This window comes from Eleginops maclovinus, chromosome 6 (assembly GCF_036324505.1).
Source record: "Eleginops maclovinus isolate JMC-PN-2008 ecotype Puerto Natales chromosome 6, JC_Emac_rtc_rv5, whole genome shotgun sequence".
In the NCBI taxonomy this organism is placed as follows: Eukaryota; Metazoa; Chordata; class Actinopteri; order Perciformes; family Eleginopidae; genus Eleginops; species Eleginops maclovinus.
In genome coordinates, this window is record NC_086354.1 from 9,547,863 (window position 1) to 9,573,805 (window position 25,943).

General features: G+C 41.8%; 1 protein-coding gene across 1 annotated transcript in view; it reads left to right on the forward strand.

Annotated features, from left to right (window-relative positions):
* pappa2 (pappalysin 2) overlaps positions 1-25,943 on the forward strand; it is a 66,368-nt gene that overhangs the window by 18,097 nt on the left and 22,328 nt on the right. The window contains exons 7-17 of the mRNA XM_063884889.1: positions 327-480; positions 1,050-1,242; positions 2,128-2,261; positions 4,243-4,425; positions 5,720-6,023; positions 14,264-14,392; positions 14,504-14,589; positions 21,193-21,389; positions 22,453-22,566; positions 25,074-25,209; positions 25,309-25,483. Of these exons, the coding sequence (XP_063740959.1) occupies positions 327-480; positions 1,050-1,242; positions 2,128-2,261; positions 4,243-4,425; positions 5,720-6,023; positions 14,264-14,392; positions 14,504-14,589; positions 21,193-21,389; positions 22,453-22,566; positions 25,074-25,209; positions 25,309-25,483 (1,805 nt within the window). The remainder of the gene's footprint in view (positions 1-326; positions 481-1,049; positions 1,243-2,127; positions 2,262-4,242; positions 4,426-5,719; positions 6,024-14,263; positions 14,393-14,503; positions 14,590-21,192; positions 21,390-22,452; positions 22,567-25,073; positions 25,210-25,308; positions 25,484-25,943) is intronic.

Here is a 25,943-nt window from a genome sequence, read left to right on the forward strand (position 1 = left end):
TTGCAATATTGGCCACTTTGGTCTCAACTTCACATTGGCAACGTTTCGTGACTTAATCTAGCTAAGTTGCAACACTATTGCAAATCTGTCCCAAGACAGACAAACAGACACCTGGCAAACTACTCCCAAAGCCTCTTGTAATGTAAGGCTGATGCACAGCCAGCAGCGTCTGTGCAAGTTCCAACTACAGAAGCTGTCTCCAGGGTTACATTAAGCAAACTAGAGTAGATTCGCCGTTCTCTTTTAGGTTTAGACTTGCCTCCCTAGATAGGGCTTTTCACCCTTCTGTGATCATCAGCTTATATTTCTGTCTAATGCACTTGCAGGAGACCACCCCATCCATGGAGACAGGAGATCTGTGTGCTGACACTGCACCGACACCCAAATCAAAAGCCTGCCAAGATCCCGGAACCGTCAATGATTCCTGCGGAGTCACCATGTACCACAACACACCGTATAGCAACTACATGAGTTACACAGGTACAGTGATAACAACATCTCTCCTACTTGTAGGCATGCTTTCAGACATGTTGAAAATAACCAATGACCCAGTAAACAAGTTGTTCACATTACATGAAGAATGTACACTGTAGTGATGATAGAGGACATGGTATAGACATCCTGTACAACATCGATTCATAATTAGAACCAGGGCTTTTTCTATTCTAGATATAAGGAGAACAAACACATGGTTATTGGTTACTATAGTCTGTCATAAGTGTTCTAATGGAAAAGTTCTATACTTTTTGACATTTGTACGACACAGCCACGCAAGCAGCAAGTCCAACTACTTTGTAAACTACATTTAGTTTTTAAATAGGTTTTGCAAAGACTCAGTTGGCTAATTGTGCTAACCCTAACCCTACTCTGAGCAACTTTGATATTCAAAGTCATGATTTTGCTGTTGATTTCACCGATGAAATCTTTACTTCAATATCTGCAATAATCTAAATATTTGAGTGATTAGAAATGCAGTTAAATGGAGGTTAGTGTTTGAAACTGATCCTTGATGATAACCTGGGCTGATTATTTTTATTGCACCACATCAGATGACAACTGCACCAACCATTTCACCCCCAACCAAGTGGCCCGAATGCACTGTTATCTTGACTTGGTCTACCAGAAGTGGCTGATAGACCAGCAGCCGGCTCCCATCCCTCTGGCCCCCCTAGTGACAGACCAGAGTGCAGATTCTGTCTCCATCTATTGGCTGCCACCTTTGAGGGGAATGCTTTACCAGAGGTATGACTGCATGGGTTCTTAAGCTAAAGGTTAAACATGTATTTATATTTATATCCATCTGGAGCCCATTTTTTTATGTTTGGCTCGCCTGTTCTTTTTTGGTAAAAATGCTATTAAAACATGACCCCTGTGCTGCGACAAAAATGTTATCACTCAGATATGTGTTCAAATCCGACAGTGAAAAATAGTCTACACGTCTCCAGGCATCAGAAAATAGTTATTTCATGTCTTGTTGACCATAAGAAAAAAAAAAAAAATCAATATGTATCTACAATATTTACAAAACAGTCTTGCAGCTTTTTGTCAAGAAGGTTAGTTATGCCATTCCTCCAGCAGTTTCTGTTATAAACAAGCCAGAGGGCCCCAGTACACTGTCTACACCTCCAGTGGGGGCACTGGCTGGCCTGCATGATCTGCGTAAAAAAAATAATAATTATGCAGCCCCTACAATAGCCTCTGATTCGACAGACCTCATGCAATGCTTCATCGGATACATAATTAGATCTATAACCTCTATCTAACTCCTAGAACATCTAAATCTACTTCCAACATGGATAAATGCTCATAAAAGACATCCATTGCTTGTTTATACGCTTCTTGAAAAAAGCATTGTTTTCCTAGAACAGATTACAAATCACCTGAAAATGGTTCAAACAAGCGGAAATGTAAGCTCGCTCCGTTGCGGAGATATTCTGCAAGAGTGCGGAAAACTTTTTTCTGGCGGCAGCGCAAGGACCAACCCCCAAGGGTTAAAAAGAAAGATAGCAAGTTGGTCCAACATTATTGTACAGTAGGTCTGTTCTTAAAAAGACACACAGTATTTGCTAAGGATAATATGTGATATTATATAATTTCGCACGCAACTTTGTTTTTCTTCTGACCTAGCTCCTCATTTCATGTTTCTGGAATCAACTGCGGAGACTGCGAAAAAGACGGCGTTTTCCACCAATATGCCTCCGAGGCTACATCACCTCGCATCTGTGACACGTCAGGCTACTGGACCCCCGAGGAAGCAGTTGGTCAGTAATAAACAAAAACTTTGTATATGTTAAAAAATGTTCCTGCGCCGGACACCCAGGTTTGAATCTAGCCTCGGACTATATGCGCATGTCATCTCCTCTGTCTCCCCTTTTCAACACTGTCATCTCCAATAAAAGCTAACCTGGCCCCCCAAAAAAGGTGAATATTTATATATTTATCCAACAAAAAAAGAATGCTGTTCAGAATAGAGATCTTTTTTTATTGCAACATCCATACAGACTGCATGTGAAGCCACAACACTGAGAGTAGAGGGTGTTTATTTGGTATTAATTTCCTCGATCATAGATTATTTTTATGATAAACCATTCTCAATCAACAATATTTTGTAGTGGCGGTTTCAGGTTTAGTTTGTGTCGTTGAGTTCCGCTTCTGTCTCTTGTTTGCACAAAGCAGATCGACCCCCTTCCCATCCAAACACCCCCCTCCACTCACACATATATATACACACACATACACACATTTCTTCCCTGTAAATTTCAGGTGCGTGCAAGGCTAATGGCTCCTGGAAGAGGAAAAAGCAGAAAATCATTAAATGATAATTGCACTCTGCTACAGACCTCTCTCTGTCTTGTTTTAGCCAAAGCGAGAACAAGGATTATTAACCAACGTCTACTCTGGGTAATGTTTGGGTGCTGTTCAGACATTAAACCTCCGTCATAAACAAAAAAGCCAAAAAAACTTGTATCGCGCAGCACTTTGAAACACTACGCTTCGTGTAAGCACATGGTCCTTGTTATTCCAATCATAATCCCTGCAGAAGCCCGGTTTGCTTTGGCATGACATGTAGGGTGAGGGGAAAAGAGACAAGAAAGAAAAAGGAGGAAGAAAACAATAAAAAAAAGAGAAAGAAATATCTCCCGAACACAATAACACTCTCTTTCTCTTCCTTGGAAACTCTACCCAAATATGTGGAAATCCTCTGCAGGAATTTATGCTTTGAAAACAAGCGGTAAGGACAAACAGGGGGGATTACGGCTCCCTCTCTTTCGCTGCAGGATCATAATGATGATAAAGAGTCAATTACAGTCTTACTCTAAACAGTGGTATGCACACAGCTGAGGAGACAGCCAGTCTGCTGGCTTCCTTTTCACTTCTTCCCACATGATGCGCGGGGGTCACTTTGTCAGCCAACAGAGATGGGTAGACAAAGTGAGGGGGGAAATTGGACAAATTCAATGCGGATATCATGGCTGACAACACAAAAACACAAGTATAATGGCAACAAACTGTTGGCTAGCATTATTGACATTGTCCTTTTACATTTCCTGAAAATGCTGCCTTTTTCACAATCTAGATTGTTTGCGTTTACAACCCGTTGAGAAGGGTTACATTAGTTTATGTGCTGAATCTAGTAGCTTATAAATCAAAATGTGATCAATAAAGTAGGTTCATCACAATTTTGACTCAACTGCAATTTGCTGGGGGTAAAGACAGGGTATGAAATGTAGGTCCACACCTGCATAGGGGTAATGAAAATCTAATAGTACATATTCAGCATACAGAATTTACAGTTCTGGTGCATTTTAAAGGCAGTTTTTAACCAAACTCGCCATGATTTGCCTGGCTGTCTTTGTCTTTCTGTCAGTTTAGCGATGTAAAAGTCTAACACCTCATTAAGATCCTGATTTTATTGGGCTCTTTGGGGCAGAGCTGAAAATAAATGTAATGTAATTTGATGCCATTGTGCTAATCACTAACACTAACAATTAACAAGTAATTCTGCCTTGCGTCATGGTGTCAGCACTGTGTTTGAAGAAAGGAAGAATTACTCTTTCTTTCTTTACTGGAAACTCTCGTTCTTGTCACTAATGAGAATAAGTGTGCTGGTAAAAACATTGCTCTGGTATTTTTTAAATCAGTCCCTACAAGGCAAGGTTATTGCATGGACCAAATGATTGACAGTTTTTTGCTGTACATGATTACCAATACGTTCGTCTTTCCAATGTCCTTAAACCCCAGGCCCGCCCGATGTGGAGCAGCCCTGTGATTTCAGCCTCCAGGCCTGGAGTCCTGAACTTAGCCTTTATGACACAAATGTGACTTCTCCGTGTCCTGACACTGAGGGCTGTACCCTCACACTACGGTTCCTCCACCCGATCGTTCCACATGCACTCACCCTTTGGGTCACCTACATCTCATCAAGTAAGTGTCATTCCGTAACTCCTAAAGCCTTTCCTTTGTGATAGAGCTTATAGTATGCTCTATCACAAAAACCTAGCCCTTAGTTTTCTTTCACCTTTTACTTCCCCAGAGTTTTCCTTTCTCTCATGTGTATGGCTGTCAGTATTGCATTTTACTTTTGGATCATGCATTTGTTGTTATTATTTTGGGCCGGCACTGGGAAGCGCGATTAACGCGCGCGTTCTGTGAACCTCGGCCCGCACCGTAGTTTGAAAAAATATCAGGAAACCATGGTAACGTTGTGTTTGACAGCAGAAACACACTACAAATGGAGAAGCAAAAGACACTTTTGAATGGCAAGTTCGGTTATAAAGCCTGCCAGGTGGTTTCCTCGACAAGGCCGAGGTAATATGTACGTACTGTCAAAATGGATTAAGTTTCCACCGGAGTACATAGAGTGTGAAATCTTACTTGCTTGCCAACCGTAGCGCTGATTCAGAGAGACCCCCCCAACCCCGCAAGCAGAGCACTCTGTCAATGGAGACAAGTGGACAACATCAGAAATAACAAACTTGCTACAGCGATAGCTAAATTGTAGCTACAGACTGTAGGCCAGTAATCACTGTGGGGGACGAGACTCTGCTAGAGATAATTTGCATCAAACGACCGCACATATGAGGGTGCCATAGAGAGCCACCACAAGACTCTGGAGAATATTTATCATTGTTGCAGATTGTTGCAACAACAATTATGTATACTGTATTGAAAAAACATAATGATTATACAATTATTATTTATAATAATGACAATAAATAATAAATAAACATTGTTTATTTATTATAAACAAACCATATTTGTCCACTCAAAAAAATGTAAAATGTCTCTTTAACGTACATTAGTATAGATAAAAAACGTAAAGAAATTAATGGCGATTAATCGCATGGACATCGATTACATATTGTAATCGATTGACAGCCCTAAATGTAATTTAATGTGTGTATGGTTCATCTGAACAGACTGTTAATCCTCCACAAACACACAAAACTTGTGTTATTGGCAAACCAAACAAAAATATATTTGGATTTGATACCTGCAGCATTGTACCTGAGACCATATTGGACATTTGTTTTTACCAGTCAGAATGTTCATTGTGTATAGATATTTAAGCTTGTGAGAAATGCCAAATATTTTTCCATTGTCTGTGAATACATATATTAGATAAAACCGCATCCCAGATGGATAATGAAGTTTAAAATGCCAGAAATAACAGCTGACATACATCTGTAGCTTATCTATCTGTATTTCCTTGTCACAGATAACCCAGCACTAGCCAACATAGAGCTGATAACAGACATGGGAAAAAGCATTAACCTCGGACCCCAGCATGTCTTTTGCGACATGCCACTCACATTGCGCCTCGACACCAACAATGCCGCCGTTGCCGCCATAAAACTCTGCACCTTCGACGAGAAGATGGAGATCGACGCTGCCATGTTGTCTTCAGGCCCCGGCAGCCCTCTGTGCTCCGGCTGCCAACCCCTGGTTTACAAGATTCAACGGCAGCCGCCCTTCACTGGCAAATCCCCCCCACCTCAGACCCAGCAGACATTCACCGACAGGTAGGTGCCAATGTTGACAGGTGTATGTCGAGGCAAAATCATTAAGTGATTTGTTTTTACTGCTGTGAAGACTACCTAAGGTCACTCACATTGTGATACCAGCTGGAGAATTATCTCAATGGTGGGAGTGATAGCAATCTGTAATCGGAATTGACAGTTGGGTTTAAATTACACTTGAACACCGAGGACTGCACCTGAGGCAAGTTCCAAAATCGTTTTTTTTTTTTCTAGATTAATATTTATAACACTGAGGCTTTGCCAAACACAAATGCTGCGTACACTATCTCTTGTAGATACACCTACACACAAACACACACTGCCTTGTCAGACATCAGCAGCCTCAGAGGAATATACCATTTTTTATGGGCAACTTGGAGTTTAAGTTTCGTAGCATACCTCTTTGACTTGGTCCTCCGATCTGCTAATCCACAGTTATCCGTCTTTCAAAAGTGTTTGGGTCTGTTTCTGTTAGAAAAGCTCAGAACACAAATGTTTCCAATGTGTGGATGTCGAGCTGTGGCTACTGATCTAAATCTGTTTCAACAAGCATATACTCAATCAAAAGCATGCTGAGGTTTCAGGACCAAGTTGAAAAGGTTTGTGGTGTCCTGTGGGTTGTTCAAATGCAACCAGAATCCAAATGTAAAGCCCCAAGCCAGGGTTTTTTCCCTTTTTTTTACCAAAGAGCTGCCAGTTTATGACAGCTGTGTCACTTGATTGCAGATCATCTGGGGTTGATTTCAAAAAGCTTCAAATGGCACTGATTTCCTAAGAAGCTCTTACTATTCTGAAGAGCAAGGCAGACATTGGAGGTGGCTGCAACCTCAACAACAGTTTATTTGTCAGGGAGCACATCTCCTGTGTTACACAAGCTGTGTCTAAGTGCAAAAAGATGTAAGAACCTGTTGGATTTGAATTATGTGGGACAGAGGAGGGCAGAGAGGGGTTGATGTAAGGATAAGAGAGAGTCTGGGAGCAATGAGTTTAGAAAACAAAGTAGCGGGAATAAGGGAGGTTGGGATGATAAAAAATAAAGTGCGGCGAGACAAATAATATTCTAGTTTATACAGAAAGTCTAAATAAAGATACAGACCAAAAACACTTCTGTATCTCTCTGACAGTGTCAGGTGATCACTTGAATGCTACGCTAATATCACAACTCAGCTGGTTCAATGCAGGATTTGAACTTCTCTCTGTAGCTGTCTTTTCATTATCCTTCTGACTCTTTGTATGTACAACAACAGTGATTGCCTTTACAGGAATGTAACTCCCAAAGTGTGTGCCATTATCGCCACTTGCAGATACATTCTTGCTCTTCTCTCTTACAACAAGCCTGCCAGCGAGAGTGGGTGTATGGTGGCTGTATAAAACAAACCCTTTTCAGACAATTAAATATTTGTTGTTATTTTAAACAACGGCTATGGAGTGTTTAATCTAATGATTATATGTTGCTGTGCAGTTTACACACATGTTTTGCCATGTGTAGATTTTATTGGACATTTCCTATGCCGTCATAAAAAAAAAAACCTTAATTGGCCAATGATTTTTGTTAATTAAGTTTAGTAGTTTAATAGGGAATTAGGCATGTAGGTAGGAAGTGCAGAGTGCAACAAGGGAAAGGGGAAAGAATTACCTAAACCTCACCGTAATTATCATAAAGAGGCCCCTGAGTGCAGCGTGGAGGAAGAAGGTTGCATATCCCATTATAGATGAACAGGGAAGGAGGGTGTTTTTCAAGTTTCTTTCTCTGATCCATAATTAATAAAGGACAATTCTTTCGAGAAACCGACCAGACCTCAGATACTGAATCATTTCTTCTTCTCCTGTTTACAATTTCGCACCAGGTTTAGGAGATCTATGCTGGAAAAAAATAGGGAAGAGGCTCTTTTTATAGACACAACACACCAAAACAGATCAATAGTCCAGACACAGCAGCCAAGGTATCGTAAAACACACGTCCTGCTGTGGGGCTTGAAGGTCATGGCATACAAGGTTACAAACTGCGAGTGCAAGAATAAGAATAAGAATAAGAATATACCCTTAATCGTCCCACAGAGGGGAAATTTACATTCTTCACTTGACCCATCCAAATGTTATGAGCAGTGGGCTGCCATTATGTACGGTGTAGGGAACGGTGCCTTGCTCAGGGATACCTCTGTAGCGATTGGTCTTCCGGGGACTTGAACCGATGACCTTCCAGTTCCCAAGTCAAGTCCCTATAGACTTCGTCACCACCGCCAATGCAACCGCAATCTATCAGATTAATCCAGAATCTATTTGTTGGAGAGGACTGGGACATACAGCCCTTGCTTCCTCTCTACATAGCACGCAGTGGGCAGTAATACATCAGATTTAGACCCTGATGCACAACATTTGCTCCAATAACCACATTAGTTCTTACTTACGTTGTTTTTGGATGAATCATTGGTATCGATCAAGCCTGTAAAGATTATGTTCTTTCGAGGACCAATAAAAACCTTGCTTCATACTCCATGAAAGAACATAACAAACTCTGGAATGCTGTTTTATAATTTTAGAGTGCCAATCTTTTTTGTACAATTTCAAGGAATCACAAAATCATTTCCCTCTCCTTTGCTTTCCTCTCTTCTCTTGATTTCCTTTCTCTTTTCTTTTCTCTTTTCTCTACCCACTTTTCTTTTCGCTTTCCTCTATTCTTTCTCTTTTCGTATCCACTCACTTTTATTCCCTATATTCCTCTCCCTCCTCTCCTCTGTTTCCGTTTCCGGTGAGTGTGAGCGGTGGTGGTGGTGGTGGACATTCGAGTGCGAGTGGTGCGAAGTTTGAATTGTTTGGTTTCTTGGTTTTCTGGATGTTAAGGTAAGTTTTATTTATTACTTTGAGTGTTGGCTCAGTGATCAGTGTTCTTCTCGGGTGGTTTTCGGGAGGAATGGCGTCCTCCGACACGCCAGCTCCGTCTATCCGGCAGGGAGTGCGGATAGTCCCGCAGGATAATAGTGTTTCTGTGGAGGAGGTTCTGCTGGCTGTCGATGAGCAGGTAGGACATGGCAATATTTATTTTGCATCACGCATGAACAAGGCTGTGGTGGTGTTCATGAAGGTTGAGCTGCATGTCCACCAGCTGATCGATAGCAGCGTGTTTATTAGGGACTTATATATCCAGGTCTCCCTGCTGTCAGTGCCATCCACGCGGATCACCGTCCCCGGTGTATACCGAACGAGCTGTTAGAGAACGAGCTCCGTAGGTTCGGTAAGTTTGCCAGCGGTTTCAAAACTGTGAATTTGAGATACATCGATCCCAAACTGAAGCACGTTCAGTCTCTGAGGCGGCAGGTCTGATAAACAACTGATAAACTGATAAACAACAGCCTTCAGTGGCTGCGAAAAAAAAGAATCATCAGTGAGGGACAGGGCCCGCTCAGCAGTCAGGTTTCAGTTGAGGGAGAGGAGATGGATTTTGATTCGTCAGACACTGTTTCCATCCCGGAAACCATGCTGGAGAGGAACACGGATTTCTACACTCTGGAAGAAATAAAATACTTTCTTGATGAAACTTACAATACATCTGTAAAGGTCAGTGATTACTTCAGTGACACTGACAAGTTCATTCGGTCTGTTTCGGTTCTAAAAAGTCTGGTGGGTTTTGACCTGCTAGACGAAAGAAAACGTTATCGTCTTAAAAAACACATTACAGCACGAAGAAAAGCAAAAACTAGAAAAATTGGGAAAAAATCACAAATGTAATCATGATCATGCAACACAAGGTGTTTTCCACTCTCTACTGTCTGCTGTTTATTACATCTGTCCTGTTTCTACTCTCTCTCTCCATGCATACCTTAGGGTCATACTAGGGTCTTTAAACATAAATGGTGGGAGAGATATACAAAAGAGGGCAATAATGAAGGAGGTGTCTGCACAAAACAAGTTAGATGTGCTTTTTCTGCAGGAAACGCATACTACCTCAAAAGATGAAGTAGATTGGAGCTTATGGTGGGAGGGTCCTCGGGTCCTCAGCCATGGCTCTAATTTCAGTGCAGGGGTAGCTGTTCTTTTCAAAACGGCAGCTAATGCTGCCATTTTGTCTTCCACTGAAGTGGTGATGGGACGGCCGCTCCTTGTCAGGGCAGAAATAGAGAGCACCGTCGTCTGTTTCATCAACATCTATGCCCCAAATGAGGGAAATGAAAGAGTGGGACTTTTCAACCTACTAAAAAATGAACTAGAGAACCACCAAAATGAGCATCTCATTATTGGTGGGGATTTTAATTGCACGGTAGATTTCACAATGGATAGGACAAGCCAGGAACCCCACCCACAGTCATCAGAAAGCCTAAACAATATCATCACACACTTGGATCTAATGGACACATGGAGGGTCAAACATCAAGACAGTACACTTGGGTGAGGGTGAGCAACAACAGGGTGAGTGCAGCACGACTCGACAGGATTTATTTATCACAATGTCTCAGCTCTAGATTGGTTGACAGTAGAATAACTCCAGTTGGCTTCACTGATCATCACTTAGTCACAATAGCTTTGATAATTACACCTAGGGAAAGGGTTCAGTCACACGGGTGTTTTAATGACAAATTGCTGATGGACAGATTTTTTTTGCCAGAGCTTTGGCTGTTTCTGGCAGCAGTGGTAGCTAAAAAAAGCTCAGTTCAGTTCCCTGAAGCTGTGGTGGGAGGTTGGCAAGGTACAAATCAGGGTGTTTTGTCAGCAGTACACCTCTAATTCCACAACAAAAATCAAAGCTGCAGTTGAGGAACTAGAAGCCTGCATTAAAAATCTGGAACAGGGCTTACAAAGAGACCCCGCTGCCGGTCATCAGCTGAGGGAAAAGAGGTCGGAGTTGAGCTCCTTCCTGCCGGAGAGATTAAAAGGGGCTCTTGTCGGTCTCACTTCCTGCAGATAAAAGAAATGGATGCCCCAAGCTCTTTCTTTTTCAACCTGGAGAGATCGATGGCTCAGAGGAAGCAGATGACCTGCCTGAAGCTGCCAGGAGGTAGAGTAACCACCAGTCCGGGCGAGATGAGGAGCCATGCTATGAGCTTCTACGTTGACCTCTTTGGGGCACAACAGTGCAGCATGGAGTGTCGTGAGGAACTACTGGAGGGACTTCCTCAGCTCAGCCCGGAGGAGAAAGCTGCTCTCTACTGCGAGCTGACAATGGAGAAGCTGACAGACACGGTCAACCAGATGGCATCAGGGCGGGCACCAAGAATCGATGGCCTCTCCAATGACTTGTTAAAGCGGTTCTGGAACATCCTTGGAGCTGACTTACATGGAGTTTTTATTGAAAGTTTCAGAACAGGTTCTCTTCCTGTGTCGTGCCAACAGGCAGTGCTTTCCTTACTCCCCAAAAAAGAAGACCTTGAGCTGCTCAAGAACTGGAGGCCTATGGCCCTTCTTTGTGCAGATTATAAGGTGCTTTCCAGAGCCTTATCAAACCGACTTAAAGGCTGTCTGGAATTATGGTTCAGCCTGACCAAACATACTGTGTCCAGCAGTGGCCCAGTCAGTCCAGCAGTGGCCCAGTCAGTAGGGGCTTGGACTGGGAATCTTAGGTTCAAGTCCCCGAACAGACTTGAAATATGGAAAGTGGACTGCTACTTGGAGAGGTCCCAGTTCACCTCCTAGGCCCTGCTGTGGTGCCCTTGAGCAAGGCACCGGACACCTCCAATCCCCCCTCCCCATTGCTCCCCGGGCGCTGCACAATAGCTGCCCACTGCTCCTAGTACTAGGATGGGTTAAATGCAGAGGACCATTTTGTGTGTGCTTTGCTGTGTGCATGTATGTGACTAATAAAGAGGGTTTCATCCTCCGATTCTATCTATCCAAGGACAATAATGGACAACGTTTTCTTCATGCGTGATGTCATGGATGTTTGTAGGTCTCACGGTGTTAATGTTGGTATTGTGTCTTTAGAACAAGAGAAAGCTTTTGACAGGGTGGATCACTCCTACTGGTTTTCTGCACTCAGGGCTTATGGTATTGGCAATGGTTTTCTGTCGTGGGTTGGCTTATTGTATAGTGGTGCACAGTGTATGGTGAAGATGAGGGCAGGGCTGAGTTGGCCTATCCCTGTACGGCGAAGGATAAGACAGGGTTGCCCCATTTCGGGACAACTATATAGCTTAGCTATTGAGCCTTTGCTGTGCAGGTTGAGGGGTCGGCTCAGGGGTCTTTCACTGCCGGGGTCCTGTGGCATTGAGCGTCCTACTCTTTCTGCTTATGCGGTAGACATTAACATCTTTGTTTCCAACCAGGGGGACGTTCAATGTCAGCAGGACACCCTGTCCCTCTATGTAAGGGCATCATCTGCATGGGTAAACTGGGCAAAGAATGATGCTTTGTTGCTGGGACAGTGGAGGGATCAGGCGGTGCCAAGCCTGCCTGGAGGACTTGAGTGGGGAAAAGAGAGACTGAGGGTTTTTGGAGTTTTTTTGGGCACAAAGGGTATTCAAAAAAAGAATTGGGAGGGAGTGAAGGAGAAAGTGTGCGCTCGGTTATTGATGGAAGTGGGTGGTACCCCAGTTGTCATATAGGTGAAGAGTTCTGGTTACCAATTACTTGGTCGCCTCGACCCTTTGGCACAGACTTATGGCCTTAACACCACCAAAAGGCCTGATGGAAGACATCCAGAGAACAATCGGGGATTTCTTCTGGTCGGGACGGCACTGGGTCCGTGTAGCGGGCAGGACAAGGATTGATCCACATCCATTCCAAAATCGCCACTTTCAGACTACGGACTGCACAGAGTCTGCTCGAAGACAGTGGCCCAAGCTGGTTGGAAATGGCTAAACTGCTGTTGAGGAGAGTTGAGAGGTTGGGCTACCACAAGCAGCCGTTCCTGTTAACACCAGAGGATGTGGATCTTTCCAGCCTGACACCATTTTACACCTCTGTACTGCAGGCATGGCAGATTTTTAAGATCTCCCTAGTCACCAATGAGATCCCTGGCATGTGGTTGTTTGAAGAACCATTGTTCTTCAATAAACTGATAAGGACTAGATCACTACAGTCTGCTAGTTTGCGAGCCAGTCTCAGAGAGGCTGGCTGTACCAAGCTAGGACATCTCATGAAGTCTAAGATGACCTCGCTGGAGATCCTGAGGAGGAAAAGCACATCACCTCTCTCAGGATCATCAACCAAGTGGTGGAGGAAGTCTGTGCTGCCCTGCCGCAGTCCCTGAGGGTCTTTGCTGAGAACACTGCCCTCTGTGATCAGTGGATCGAAGACAGTGATTACAGTTTTCCAACTCTGGTAATCACCCCCAGCTGTGAGGGACTGGCAGGAGAGAGGTGGTCAGCTGCTGTCCTTCACAACTCCACACCTGGACAAGTTTCAAGCTGCGGAGAAAAAGGCAGTCTACCATCTCTGGGTGAAGGTACTCAACCTGAGCTCTTTGGCGGGGGTAAAGGAGTCGAGGTGGACCGAGTTCTTGGGTCCAGTCTTTCCCCGAAAGGCAGCTGGCGGTGCCCGTACAAGCTGCCCGTTGAAACGCGGACAGCAGACCTCCAGTGGAGGATTGTACACGGGGCTATAGCTACAAACAGATGGAGAGCGCACCTTGATCCGCAGTTGGGGGAGGGGTGCATTTTCTGTTCACAGGCTGAAACCATGGAACATTTATTTATTGAGTGTCCTTGGCTGTCTGCTCTGTTTCATCTTTTAAAAAGGTGGTTTCAGGGGCTCGGGGAGGACTTCTCTTTTGTTTGATTTATTTTTGGCCCAAAGTACTCTGCCAAAAAGAAGTCCGTCCACACACTGCTGAACTTTTTATCCGGTGCTGCAAAGTTGGCCATTTGGCTGACGCGCAGGAACCGGGTCCAGGGTACCGGTAGTTTGGAGCCGGTGCCAGTTCTGGAGGGACTGGTGAAAGCCAGACTGAGGGTGGAATACACCTATCATCATATGATGGACAATGTGCAGACCTTCAGTCAGACTTGGGCTGTTGGGGGAGGATTATGCTCTCTGGTGGGGGATGGCGAGCTGATTGTTCATTTGTGATTGCTGTAGCTGACTGTTTGTTTTCAGGAATGCTTTTATTTTATGCTTTTTGTGTTCACTCCGCTCAAGTGATAAGGCGAGAGTGATTGATCTGTTCTTACTCCATGCAATAGTCCAATAAAGGGACTGAAAACCAAACCTGTTCTTTCTGTCCTCTCCTATTCAAAACTATCTAATCTCCTAATTTCTTTGTTTCTCTTCCTCTCTAATATTCTTGTATCTTCCTTCTATGCTCTTCTCTCTAGCTCTGTAAAACAGGGAGTCAGGTACCACTACACAATCCAAGTGGAAGCAGGAAGTCTCCTCAGCGACGCGTCCCCACCTCTCCTCTACACCCACGGGCAGTCCTACTGTGGAGATGGCCTCATCCAGGGGTTTGTGCACTTAATGTTAACAGGACCAACGACACATTGGAAATGTAGATGCCATCGGAAATTAAGGTCTTGAGGATGATAGTGATGTTAATGATGATTTTCTCATTGTAGGACAGAAGATTGTGACGACAATAATCTTCTGGATGGGGACGGCTGCTCTAAGAAATGCCACAAGGAGATTGGCTTCAACTGTAAGGGTGAGTGAATGCCATCCACTGCAGAAGGAAAAACGTCTGTTGTCCATCTTCAAACACACATACCATTTTAAACCAAAAGAGCAACAGTTTTTTAAAGTTCTCTCATCAAACCCAACAACCCACTTGGAACTATGGAACATGAACACCATATAAACTTTTAGTGTGAGAAATCTCTCATTTGTGCATGCAGCAGTAATAACAAAAATATTCAAGCCAATCAAATTTAATTTACCAGACATAAAAGCTTCTGGCCTGAATTGATTTCACAAACCATTAATGTAACATCGCCGCAGCATAAGAGGAAACAGATGAGTGGAGGGGTAAAAAGTGTTTGCTTTGCTCAGTCTTGTTTAGAAATCTGAAACATTTTGACATTAGGCTGGCAGAGAAACAACAGAAAAACACTTTTCAGCGGTAACCGTTCCTTTTCAAAACACATGTCAGGCTTGTTTCCTTTTATTAAATAAGTTCTGGCCTTGATCAGATTTCAAGCAATCAATACAAGCTTTGGAACTTGAATAAATTGTATTGATGTGATTGTATCCAAATGATGTATTTTGGATTGGACATACACACACACACGTTGTTGCCATTTTCTTTGATATTTATTAACGGCGTGTAATTGGTTATAACAGCTTGGAAAATGGGGGCCACCTTGTAGTTCTGATCGCTTGAATCAAATAGTGATTATTATTATTATTATTATTATTATTTATTAATATTTTTAATATTAATTAATTGTTTTTTTCAATTGACAAAAGCAGAACTTGATGTGTGTTTAGGACCACATCTGAGGTTCGGCCTATGCAGGCTTTTGTTGTAGTTCATGTTTTTCAATCAAATCTGTAACCAAATGCCTAATCTACAGTAGTGATAATGCCAAATAAATGATGAACCATAAAGATAGGGGAACTTATAAGTTTGCAATAGGTTGAACAGTAACTGCAATGGAAAATATATATCAAAAATGTGTCTATGGGTTCCCAACCAAAGATATATGGATGGCTGGGTCAGGAACACGTTGCGTCACTGGGTAGGCCCTGGATGTAAAACTATGGCGGTGTACTACAGTCACAGAAAACGTGTGGTTAACTGGTCCGGTTTTGTAAAGAGTGGCATCGGTTACAATAAGTATGTTTGATTTGTGGCGTAACTTTTACGTAACAAAAACAGCAGCCTTCTAGGTGACAGCCCTGTGTTTGACCAATTCATACAGAAATATCTCCATTTTACACCAACATTTGTCTCTTTAAAGTCTCTATAGCCTCCTGGAGCACTTGCTCTCAGTGTTTAATAATGCCTTGGATTGGTTTATATTGTAGTTACTTGCAAGTCCAGTCATGGAATGGATAGCTGTGACAAAGCGTTGATAAATGTCTCTCTGGAAATTAAACGTTGACTGGATTCATAGAATATATCGAGGTTTACCAGAGAAGACCTCAACCAAATGTTGTTCTGTCAACCCTTCGGCCAGGTGGTTAAAAAAGCAGTAAAAAGTACCAAAAACATGCAACCAAACATAGCAATACAATCAAAGAAGCCACAGAGAGTGCCCCCATCCTTTGTTATTCCAGGGCAACAAAACGCAATGTCTACACCATCGCGCAGTCTGAAGCATGCAACAAGACACCTCAAAACACGATATGGAGGGGAGTCCATTGTAAAAAGAAGGTTAAAGACTTCCACCTTTAACATGTGTTGCTTGACCCCGACATTCAATAAAAGTTCAATGTGGTAAAGCCAGACATGAAGCGCTCAGAACATACTGTAAACCTCATTGATGATTCCATTTTACCACATAGTAATAGCCAGCTGTTTACCCATGTTTACTTGCTTACAAACACTTTTGCACATTCACTGACACGCACTCAATTTTCCTAATTTCTTCATAAAAATCGAAGAATTGTCATGTCTATGTCCATGTGTCTCCAAGTTTCTCTGTTATTGAAAGACTACTGACACGAGAAATCTTCTCCACTGTTGTGGTTTGTTGTTGTCCTCCACAGCCAAAACTCACCCTCAGTATAATGGAATGCTCGCCACAAACGCGCCTCAATCTACAGATGCTAAATCAAACAAGTATGGCTCTTACAATAACTAACTTTTGGCAATTTCAGGAAAATTTCATAATATTGCTAAGAAGATGTGACAGGTCAGTTGATTTGCTTCCTTTGTATGTCATGTATTGTACATATATAGTGTAAGGTTAGGTGTTAGGAGAGCTTACATTTCGATCATCCACTTCATTTATTGCTCATGGTTAACCATCGTCCCCTTTCCACGACTAGCCATGCCGTGGGTGAAGCTATTACATTACTTGTTTAACAATAAAAGACATCATTACTGGAGGGAAAAATAATTGGCAAAAACAGCTTTTCACAAATTGCTACACTTAAAACCAATTAATCAGTTGTACTTCTTAGTCATAGACAAAATATTTGTTTGGGTTCCCTTGCCACATTTGCTTGGCCCATTGAACTCGTACTCTGCCTTGTCTTTCTCTGTTGTGTTTATGGAACTGACTGTAGTTCGGCAGTAACCACAACATATTATTTTATAGTCATCATGTCACAGAATAGTCATGGGCAAACTGTTCAACTGCTGGATTAAATGAGGGTTAAATTGCACAACATGATTAAAGAATGCAGATGTTAAATGAAAAGCAGATGATGTAAATAGTTAAGTCAGAGATGATCAAGTCATCTTCTCTTGCAAGGCTTGATAGATACACAGACTTGGAATAAGTAAGACTTCATAATTTCCACAGGTGTTTTTCAAAGCAGCGGTGGGGTGTTTGGAGAGTTCATTAAGTGCAGTATTTCCAAAAGAACTCAACAACAATACAACATTGAATTGTGTCAACCGCCTTATTTGCCTTTTATCAGAAACATGTTTCCGTTGACTAATTGAAGCCAATTGTGCGGCATTGACCCTCCGACACAGCTCAGTCGGTCGTACTCCTGCAGCTGTCCAGCTGTTAATGAGGCCAAACTTCTGAAGTGCATTGATGTTTTCCGCCCTGTGAATGAATAACTGCTGCATTACAAGCTGTTGTTCAGCTAATGCTTCCCACTGTTCTCTTGATGAACGCCTTCAGCGCATTATGTCAGTTCCCTTAGTATATTGCATGTATATTTATTGCTAATAGCTCAGGTGCAACTTTTTTACAGGAAGTATAAAAGCCTATTTCATTCTGCCTGCTTTAATTAAAAAGTCATCAATTACATCCTAAGCATATTTGATAAACCTTTAACAGACCTTACTGTCATGTGTTTTTGACTCTTTAAAAACTTAATTTTTCAGTCAGACTGAGATCATTGCTGCAAGATAACTTGAAATCATTCCAGGCCAAAAGAAGTATGTCATCATTAGGGCTGTAGCGATACACTAATCTCACGATACGATACACGATATTCAGCTCACAATACGATATATATGACGATATTCAGCCAACGATACGATTCGATACGATTCGATATAATTCGATACACTTACATCATTTTCTGAAAGATTTTAAAGGGACAGTGTGATTTTGGTGACATCTTTGGTGAGTGTTCCATTGACTTGGATTGAATTAATTCAACTGAAAACTGAAAGCATCAATTACACAATATATGGCTCTGACTAGACAGAGAGTCTACAGCTTGCAAATGCTGGACAAAATGAATCAAAATATGTGGTGAGAAAATTTGTTTCATTTATTGAAACAGTGCAAACTGTAGCTTACAAGCCTTTGAAACATAAGTACATAAAGTGCAGTATCACAATGGACAATGGAGAATTAAAAGGTGCAGCAGGTGGCCGCAGCTTCTTGAGTTCCTCAGTTAGCATTACCTTGTCCGGGTGGTGAAGCTGTAGGTGGGTTCGTAGGTTAGTGGTATTTCCAGAGTATTTCACGTTTGTGTGACACAGCTTGCAAACCGCAATAGTTTTATCTAAATTGTCACTTTCCTTCTTCTTTTTAAACCCGAAGTGCTCCCACACATCTGCTTTTAAGCGCGGAGGTGCTGGGTTAATGTCAGCCGCCATTCTCCTGAACCGCTTCGCACTCACCGCGAGAAGAAGACACACTAGATCTGTGTATCTAGAAATGCTCTACAGCGACACTAGCGGCTGGCTGACGTAATGGGCAGCGAGCAGAGTGCCAGGCGGAACACGGGGGATTTGAATGGGACTTAATGTATCGATACTCGCGGCTGAAATATCGATACTTTCTCGGGAAACAAAATATCGATATATATCGCAGGATCGATTAAATTGCACAGCCCTAGTCATCATATTGTACCGAAAGTTAATTCATGACTTATTGGAAAAACAACATTGACAAGAATAGAACCAAACAAATACATTTGCACATTTAGCACAATTCCAATTCTGCCCCTACACTTTAACTCATGTCACATATTGCAAGTGAGATAAGTATGTATGATCAAATACAGTCTTGTGTAGTGTAGAAAGAGGTAGACATATTCATTTAATTGTTAATTGTTGTTTTTTTCCATGGATTGTTGTTAAAACTGAATTGCTTTTAAACTTCAAAATCAAGAAGAAGGTTACAAAAGAACGTTCATACCACCAAAAGCAAGCCCTGTCATTTTTTCCCCCCATATGTTTAGACGGCCGCTTTTGATAGATGTTGACTGTCAGGGTTTGGGGAAACAGGACCCAAGGACAGTAAAATGAACGGGCGGCAGGAATGGGTCCAAACAAAAGGCGAGCTTTATTTAAATTAAAGCTGTATGTTCAACCAAGAAATAACCACACCAACACTAACCAGGGGATACAGGGACAATGGGAACAGGAGCAGACAGACGGACGGGCAGGAACAGGCAGGTAACATGTACAACATCAGGGAAGAAATGACGACGACCGAACAAGAGACAAAAGGGACACCAAGACTAAATACACAAGGCTAATCACCAAACAACACACAGCTGGAGAGGGGAGGAGAAACACAGGGGCAACAGGTGAACACAATGACACAATCAGGGAAAGGAGGGAAACTAAAGACAGGAAGTGAAACTCAACATGACACAAGAGGGGAAAACATATCAAAATAAAACACACAGCACAAAGACATGATAGACACGAAACCAGGATCATGACATTGACTGTCATCGCAACTTAAAATCAGCTGATCTTTAATGCGTGCAAGCATGACTTCTCCCCAAGAGTGCGTCCTGCTGTCTGGGAAACAGACTCTCTTATAGGGAAACATCAAAGATCCTTTACATGTCCCACGACACCATTTGGGCCAGGTGATCACAATTGATGTCATAAAAGCCCCCATGCAACTTGTTTATTCCTCCCTCTCTTTCCTGTAGTCATAAAACCCTTTATCTTAACCCCATGAAATGTTCCTCACGTACATAGCATATTTACAGTATAACGTCAGAGCATGTGTTATCTCTAAAGATTTAAAATACTTCCAGGAAACCACTTTGTTAAAAGTTATATTTCATTAGAATGACACTTTATTAAGATAAAACCATGGTTAGGAAAAGTAATGGGCGTTATATTTTAAAATGATACCCTAGATCTTAAAAGAGGGAGCCTCCTTCAACTGTTGTTGTGAACTAACAAAAGTCTGTCACGGCATTGGGAGGTTGTCAACGGGCCAAATTGGAATTGAACCTTTGACTTTTAAATTGTCAAACGCAACCCTGCATTTTGCTGACCTGTCAGCTCTAAAAAAACATGAACAACCTTAAAATGAATAGTCATTGTTGCTAAGGCATTTGAACAATCATGTATTACAGTGGAACGCTTATAAACTTGGTTTCCTAATATTATCTCTGTAGATAAATTGAGCCATACAAAAACATCCCAGGAAGAGCTTATATATCCATCAACACCCTAACAATCATCCGGCTGACAAATCGACTTAGAAGAGTCAGCCCTAGTTTTCTGTCAACTTCTTTCCTGTTTTACTGTCAACCGTCCAATAATGACAGAAATGTCATAAAAAAACCGGTGTATCATGTTGCATTAGATTAAGTGTTATTACTCCGCTGCTACTTTCCAGCCCCGTGGACAGGTATTTATTGACATTTTATTTTCCCCTTGCTGTATGCTATTACATTTTTGAGCGCTGATAAGTTGACTTTGTAAAGAAAAAAAGGAAATTTAAAGGCAGACAAAATAAAAGCAATAGAAATACCCTCTTTTCTGTATTTTTAGACATGGAAAAACTTTGATCATAGCTTTGACAGTTCTTTGTAGCACATACAGTAACGCCGCTGTTGATACTTGCTGACTTATAGATAACAATGGCCCATTGTTGGGCTTTTGGGAGTAAACTCACTGGCCAAGTCACATAATATGTTCTCTTGCTGCCTATTAACATTACATAATTATTGTGATTTTCAAAAATTAATTGTAGTCAAAGTTCATTTCTTCCCATAATTTACAGTCTGTTGACAGCACAAGGAGTCAGATATGGTTGAGTTGACGTGGTTAACATGGTAAGTGGCCAGTGAAAATACAAAAAGGATTTGCTCAGATTTGGTTCACTGACAAATAGAATTGGATCGGGTTCTCACGGTGGGGGGATGAGTGAATACCATAAATCCTCCTGGCTCATTCTCCTATCCCTTTCCCAAGGTGAGCCAAGTCATTGTTATGTTTTTGACGGTGACGGTGTGTGCGAGGAGTTTGAGAGGGGCTTGAGCGTTCAGGACTGTGGTTACTTCACACCTTTGGGCTACACCGACCAATGGGCATCTACTGCCACTGCTTCTCACCAGGACCCCAGCCAGTGTTCTGCCAATGCTGCCACCGGAGAGCCATCGCTTACCAAGGTATGACTTATGAACCACAGGGCACATAAAAGACTGCCGGATGACAATACACTCCCTGTAGAGACCAATGTGGTTGCCTCAATTCCAGGGCAACATTATTAGCAGCTGGCTGCATTTCTGAACAATTAAAGAGGTATTTGTCTCTGTCCTATTTTAGTCTGGGTAGTACAGTTGACTTGACATTTTGGCCATGGACATTTTGGCCTTAATCCAGCCATAGCTAAATCATCATAGAAGACAAATTATCCAGAACCTGAAGTAAATGGACCATTTTGAGGTTCCCTCCCCTATATTTCACTTATTTTCTAATCACACAGCACGTTTCTTACAAGACAATTGAATAATTCCTCAAGTTCATTTGGTGCTAAGAACACTGTTTATCAGACCAGAACACATTTTCAACAAGTTTTCAGTTGTGGAGAATAAACCTTGATCTGTTTGTTTCTTGATCTGGCCCGATCAGTCACTAATAATCAGTTGTTAACGCTCTCCAGAGACAGGTAACAAAGCTCTTCAGGTCACAGTGACTTGCATGACATATTTGAAATGCAAGCCAGTAAGGAAAAAAAGCCTGACAAGGAAGGATTTGCAAACAAACAAATCAAGCATAAGCTAAGCAAACTTCAGAGTAACCGTTAGTCAGCTCCTCTGGGCACATATCATGATTTAAGCCTCTTTTATCATGGGAGGATTGTTGGTGTCAGGCACACTGGTCCAAGCATCTCGGAACTGGCAAATCTCCTTGGAACTTTCAGCATAAATCCGATACATCAAATGCTTCACTACCACATAATTTGGGCTTTTCTCAACACAAAATAGTCAAATAAAATGTTTTGAATCAGCATCTGTCAGTCAGATCCATTCTGTCAGTCCATTGTTCCACCATAATCCGTAATATGTGGCAAAGACACAAATTAAACCATGTGCCAATACAACATATGGGTAAAACATGGATTTTAAAAGAAGTACACATTGAAAGGTAAGGACAGGATGGCATTGAAAACTAAAACAAGATCAGTTAAATAATGTTGATATTATTCAATTTACTTTGTTCTGAATATAGCTCTGCAGGAACCAACACCTGGAGGTGAGTGAGAGAATGCCCACGGACGCTTGGTTCCCCTGTGTAGCCCAATCCGATACAAACAATGACCTGGATCATCCATTTTGGCTAAAGGTACATATGTGTGTGTTTGTGTGTATACGATATGTACATACCGATAGTTTCCTCCCTCTGCTAAGTGACTGTGGGTGGCTACTCTATCTTTAAGCGTCCAGCACTTTCCTGCACTTTTTTGCACCGTCTGCTGGCTTTAAGCTTCACACATTCCTAACTTTCTAACAATTGCATGATTTGTACGATGCATTTTTTTTTTTACTTGAATTACTCATTTCCCAAGACAACTGTAAATTACGGGTACTAATGATCTGTAGATGATTACTGAATCATGACTAACCCTCTACTTATTCTTGTAGCGTGCATTTTGTGCTATTTTTACCCTTTGGATGCTAATCACTCAAATCGTTTAACAATGACCATTACCAGTTAACTAACAATAAAAGATCAAGTGTTATATAATTAACCCATCATTCATCATTAAATACCTTTAAAGTTTTAAAAGTTATTATAGTACTGGCATCACAACAAGACCATTATGAAGACATCATTCAATTTGTGGTTTATTTTGGCCCCAGCAAATGCAAAACAACCAAAAAGGTACCTATGATACTCCGAATTGTTTAAAAAAAAAAAAAATGTTTTAAAACATTTTTTCTAAAATTACACATCATAAAGTAATGTTTAGAAATTATGACAACATACTTTGTGAGAGGATTCCAGTGGCTGCGGCTGCTGTTTAGTTCATATGATGCCTAAAGTCCTACTTTGCAGCCCCAACATTAACATGTAGGTGTTGTACTGCCTTGTATTTGGACCTGGCTTTCCATTCTAGACCTGTGTATGATTCTTATGTATTTTTATTTTGTAAGTTAAACTTTCCACAGCCACATTAGTTCAGACTAAGCACACGCTAGCTGTTGATTTGAGTGATAGCCTCATAAACCTGTCTGCCGTGCTCTGGATGAAAGGGTCCTTTACTGTCATGAGCCTGCCTCATCCTTCCTTTGCACATTTCAATTCATTTTGATCCATCACCATTTCCACTTCTTTTCTGAATGACTCATCTTTCCGTCCCTTGCTTTCTTTATGGAGGCCCTCGATTACCTCTGTAACATCTCTGGAAGGCCACTTTCTCTCTAAAACCCTTTCACTGCCTGAAAGGCCTTCATGATAACAGCCTGTCCTTAACATTTTTCTTTCTGTCTTTGAAAGGCACCCTAATTAGAATTACAGTCTTGCTCTCTTTGAAAAGCGTTCCTCAGCCATCCTATCATATCCATGTCTGCAAGCTCTCTTTAAGGCGTCCGTACTATAAAAGAGTTGCACTTAGGAAGCCCTTACTCATTTTTCTAAAAGTGATACTCCAAAATCCATCTTTTGTGTATGAGAGACACAGTCTGTAGGCTGAACAGGTGGCTCTGAAAAGTTGAATATCCATCGTAGAGAACACAGGCTAAGGTTAATTTGGAATTACAGCAGTTACATTGATTTAAGTCAGAACGCAAATACTGTATGGTGCCTGCCATGCAGCAACATGCACATGCATTGATTACATGTAAGAGCACCTAACCCCTGCTCTTCCTGTGGTCACTTAGTGGTATCCCAGACCGACCTCTTAGTACTTATTGTGGCTTGTTTGTTTTTGTGCTATACCCTATTTTCGTCATTTTTAATGCCCAGATATTGTAATGCTCAGTTATTGTCCCTGCAATCTCCTGTGGAGGACTGCAGACTGAAAAGCTACTACCATGATTATAGACTTTCACTGTGGCTTCACCCACTGGTTTTTGGCCATTGCCATTATGGTGCCTTGGAACGTGTGGTGACACAAGAGCGTGCTGCCAAAACAACCAAATGCTGAACACAAAAATGTTAGGCCACCAAAATGTTAAACCTAACACTCCTACACTGAAAAAATGTTGGAAGTGTTACGTTTCTAAGACCTATCAATCACAAGGTGGCCATGCCGTAAAGTATGCCTTTGTTTGCTGTCTATTTTACTGTAAAGTAAATCATCATTTACAAAATGAACATAATGCTGTTTTAAAGAAGACATTAAACTAGCAATTAAGAACGTAAAATCATGTTTAAAGGAAACAAATCAAATTTCAAGTAGGTTCATCTTTTCATAAAGTTCGAAAGAATTGGAAAGCTTCCTTCTGACCACAATGCGATTTTAAGGCAATTTCACATTGGCGTCAACATTTCAGACCAGAGGTGGCCGACTGAACATGACTCATGATGATGGCGTGTCCAGTCACTTTTTATCTGCCACATGGAGACACAATAATACATGTTCCTCCCTACATTGTTCAGTGACAAGGACCAGAACCCTTAGTTTGCTAACCCTAGCCCTAACCGTAACGGTTGGAAAGCAGAACAAAGCTCGGTCAAGAATCTAACCGTTCCTGACTACCATGGTCTTCTCTATAACTGTTTATCAAAACATATCAACGAAAGCTGAATCTGTAATCAAAAGTCTTTAAATTGCAGTAACATTAATATTAATGTATACATTTTTTTCCCCCCTTTGTTTCATAAACATATTGTTTTTTTCGATCCAGGTGGGATTTGTCAATCCTGGAGTGGCAGCCTCTGTGATGGTGTACCTGGCTTCAGATGGGTCGGGGTCTGGGGAGCAGTGCCGGAGGACAGCCACCATCCTCCTGTCTGATACTACTGGCAAAAACCACTCACTAGGTACCTTTTTATTTGTATTTGGAAACCAATAATTAAACAACACAACAAACTGTTGTCACGGTGAGAAGCTAAAGGACTACTTTGAACTCTTTTTCCTAGGAACGCATGACCTCTCATGTCATCGGAACCCGTTGGTGGTGAATGTGACCCATGACCTTTCTCAACCCTTCTTCATCACAGCCTCTGTTATTCTGCTCTTCTCCTCCCCCTTTGTGGCAGTGGGAGGCGTGGCCCTGAGGACCTCCTGCCACTTTAGCACCTTCGCCCTGACCGGGTGCGCATCTGAGGGTGGGCTCTCCCACAACTACTTACTTATAACACACACACACACGCCTGTGGATCCCCCATGCAAACATACACAACATGTCTGTAGCTGTTTTTCATTCCATTGCCAAGCAAGTTTGGAGCAAGCTCTAGAAAAGTCAGAAAAACACAATAATAGGATACCCTTTCCACATGTTATCCACAAGTGAACAGAGTACAAAAACAACAGACTGTTGAACCGAAAACAGTGAGGATCGCCTTGGCCATCCAACCGTCTATTATAAATACGACTTCCCTTAAGGCAACTTAAAAAAAAAAAAAGAAGTTAAATGTATAAAATAAAAATGTACGGTCTTGGCATTTTTCAAGGCATTGGTGTGATATTTGATGATAACATAAGAGATTAATAACCAAATTGAAAGCCTCTTCAAAACTTGAAATATTTCTTATATCAAAATAGTGATAAGTGT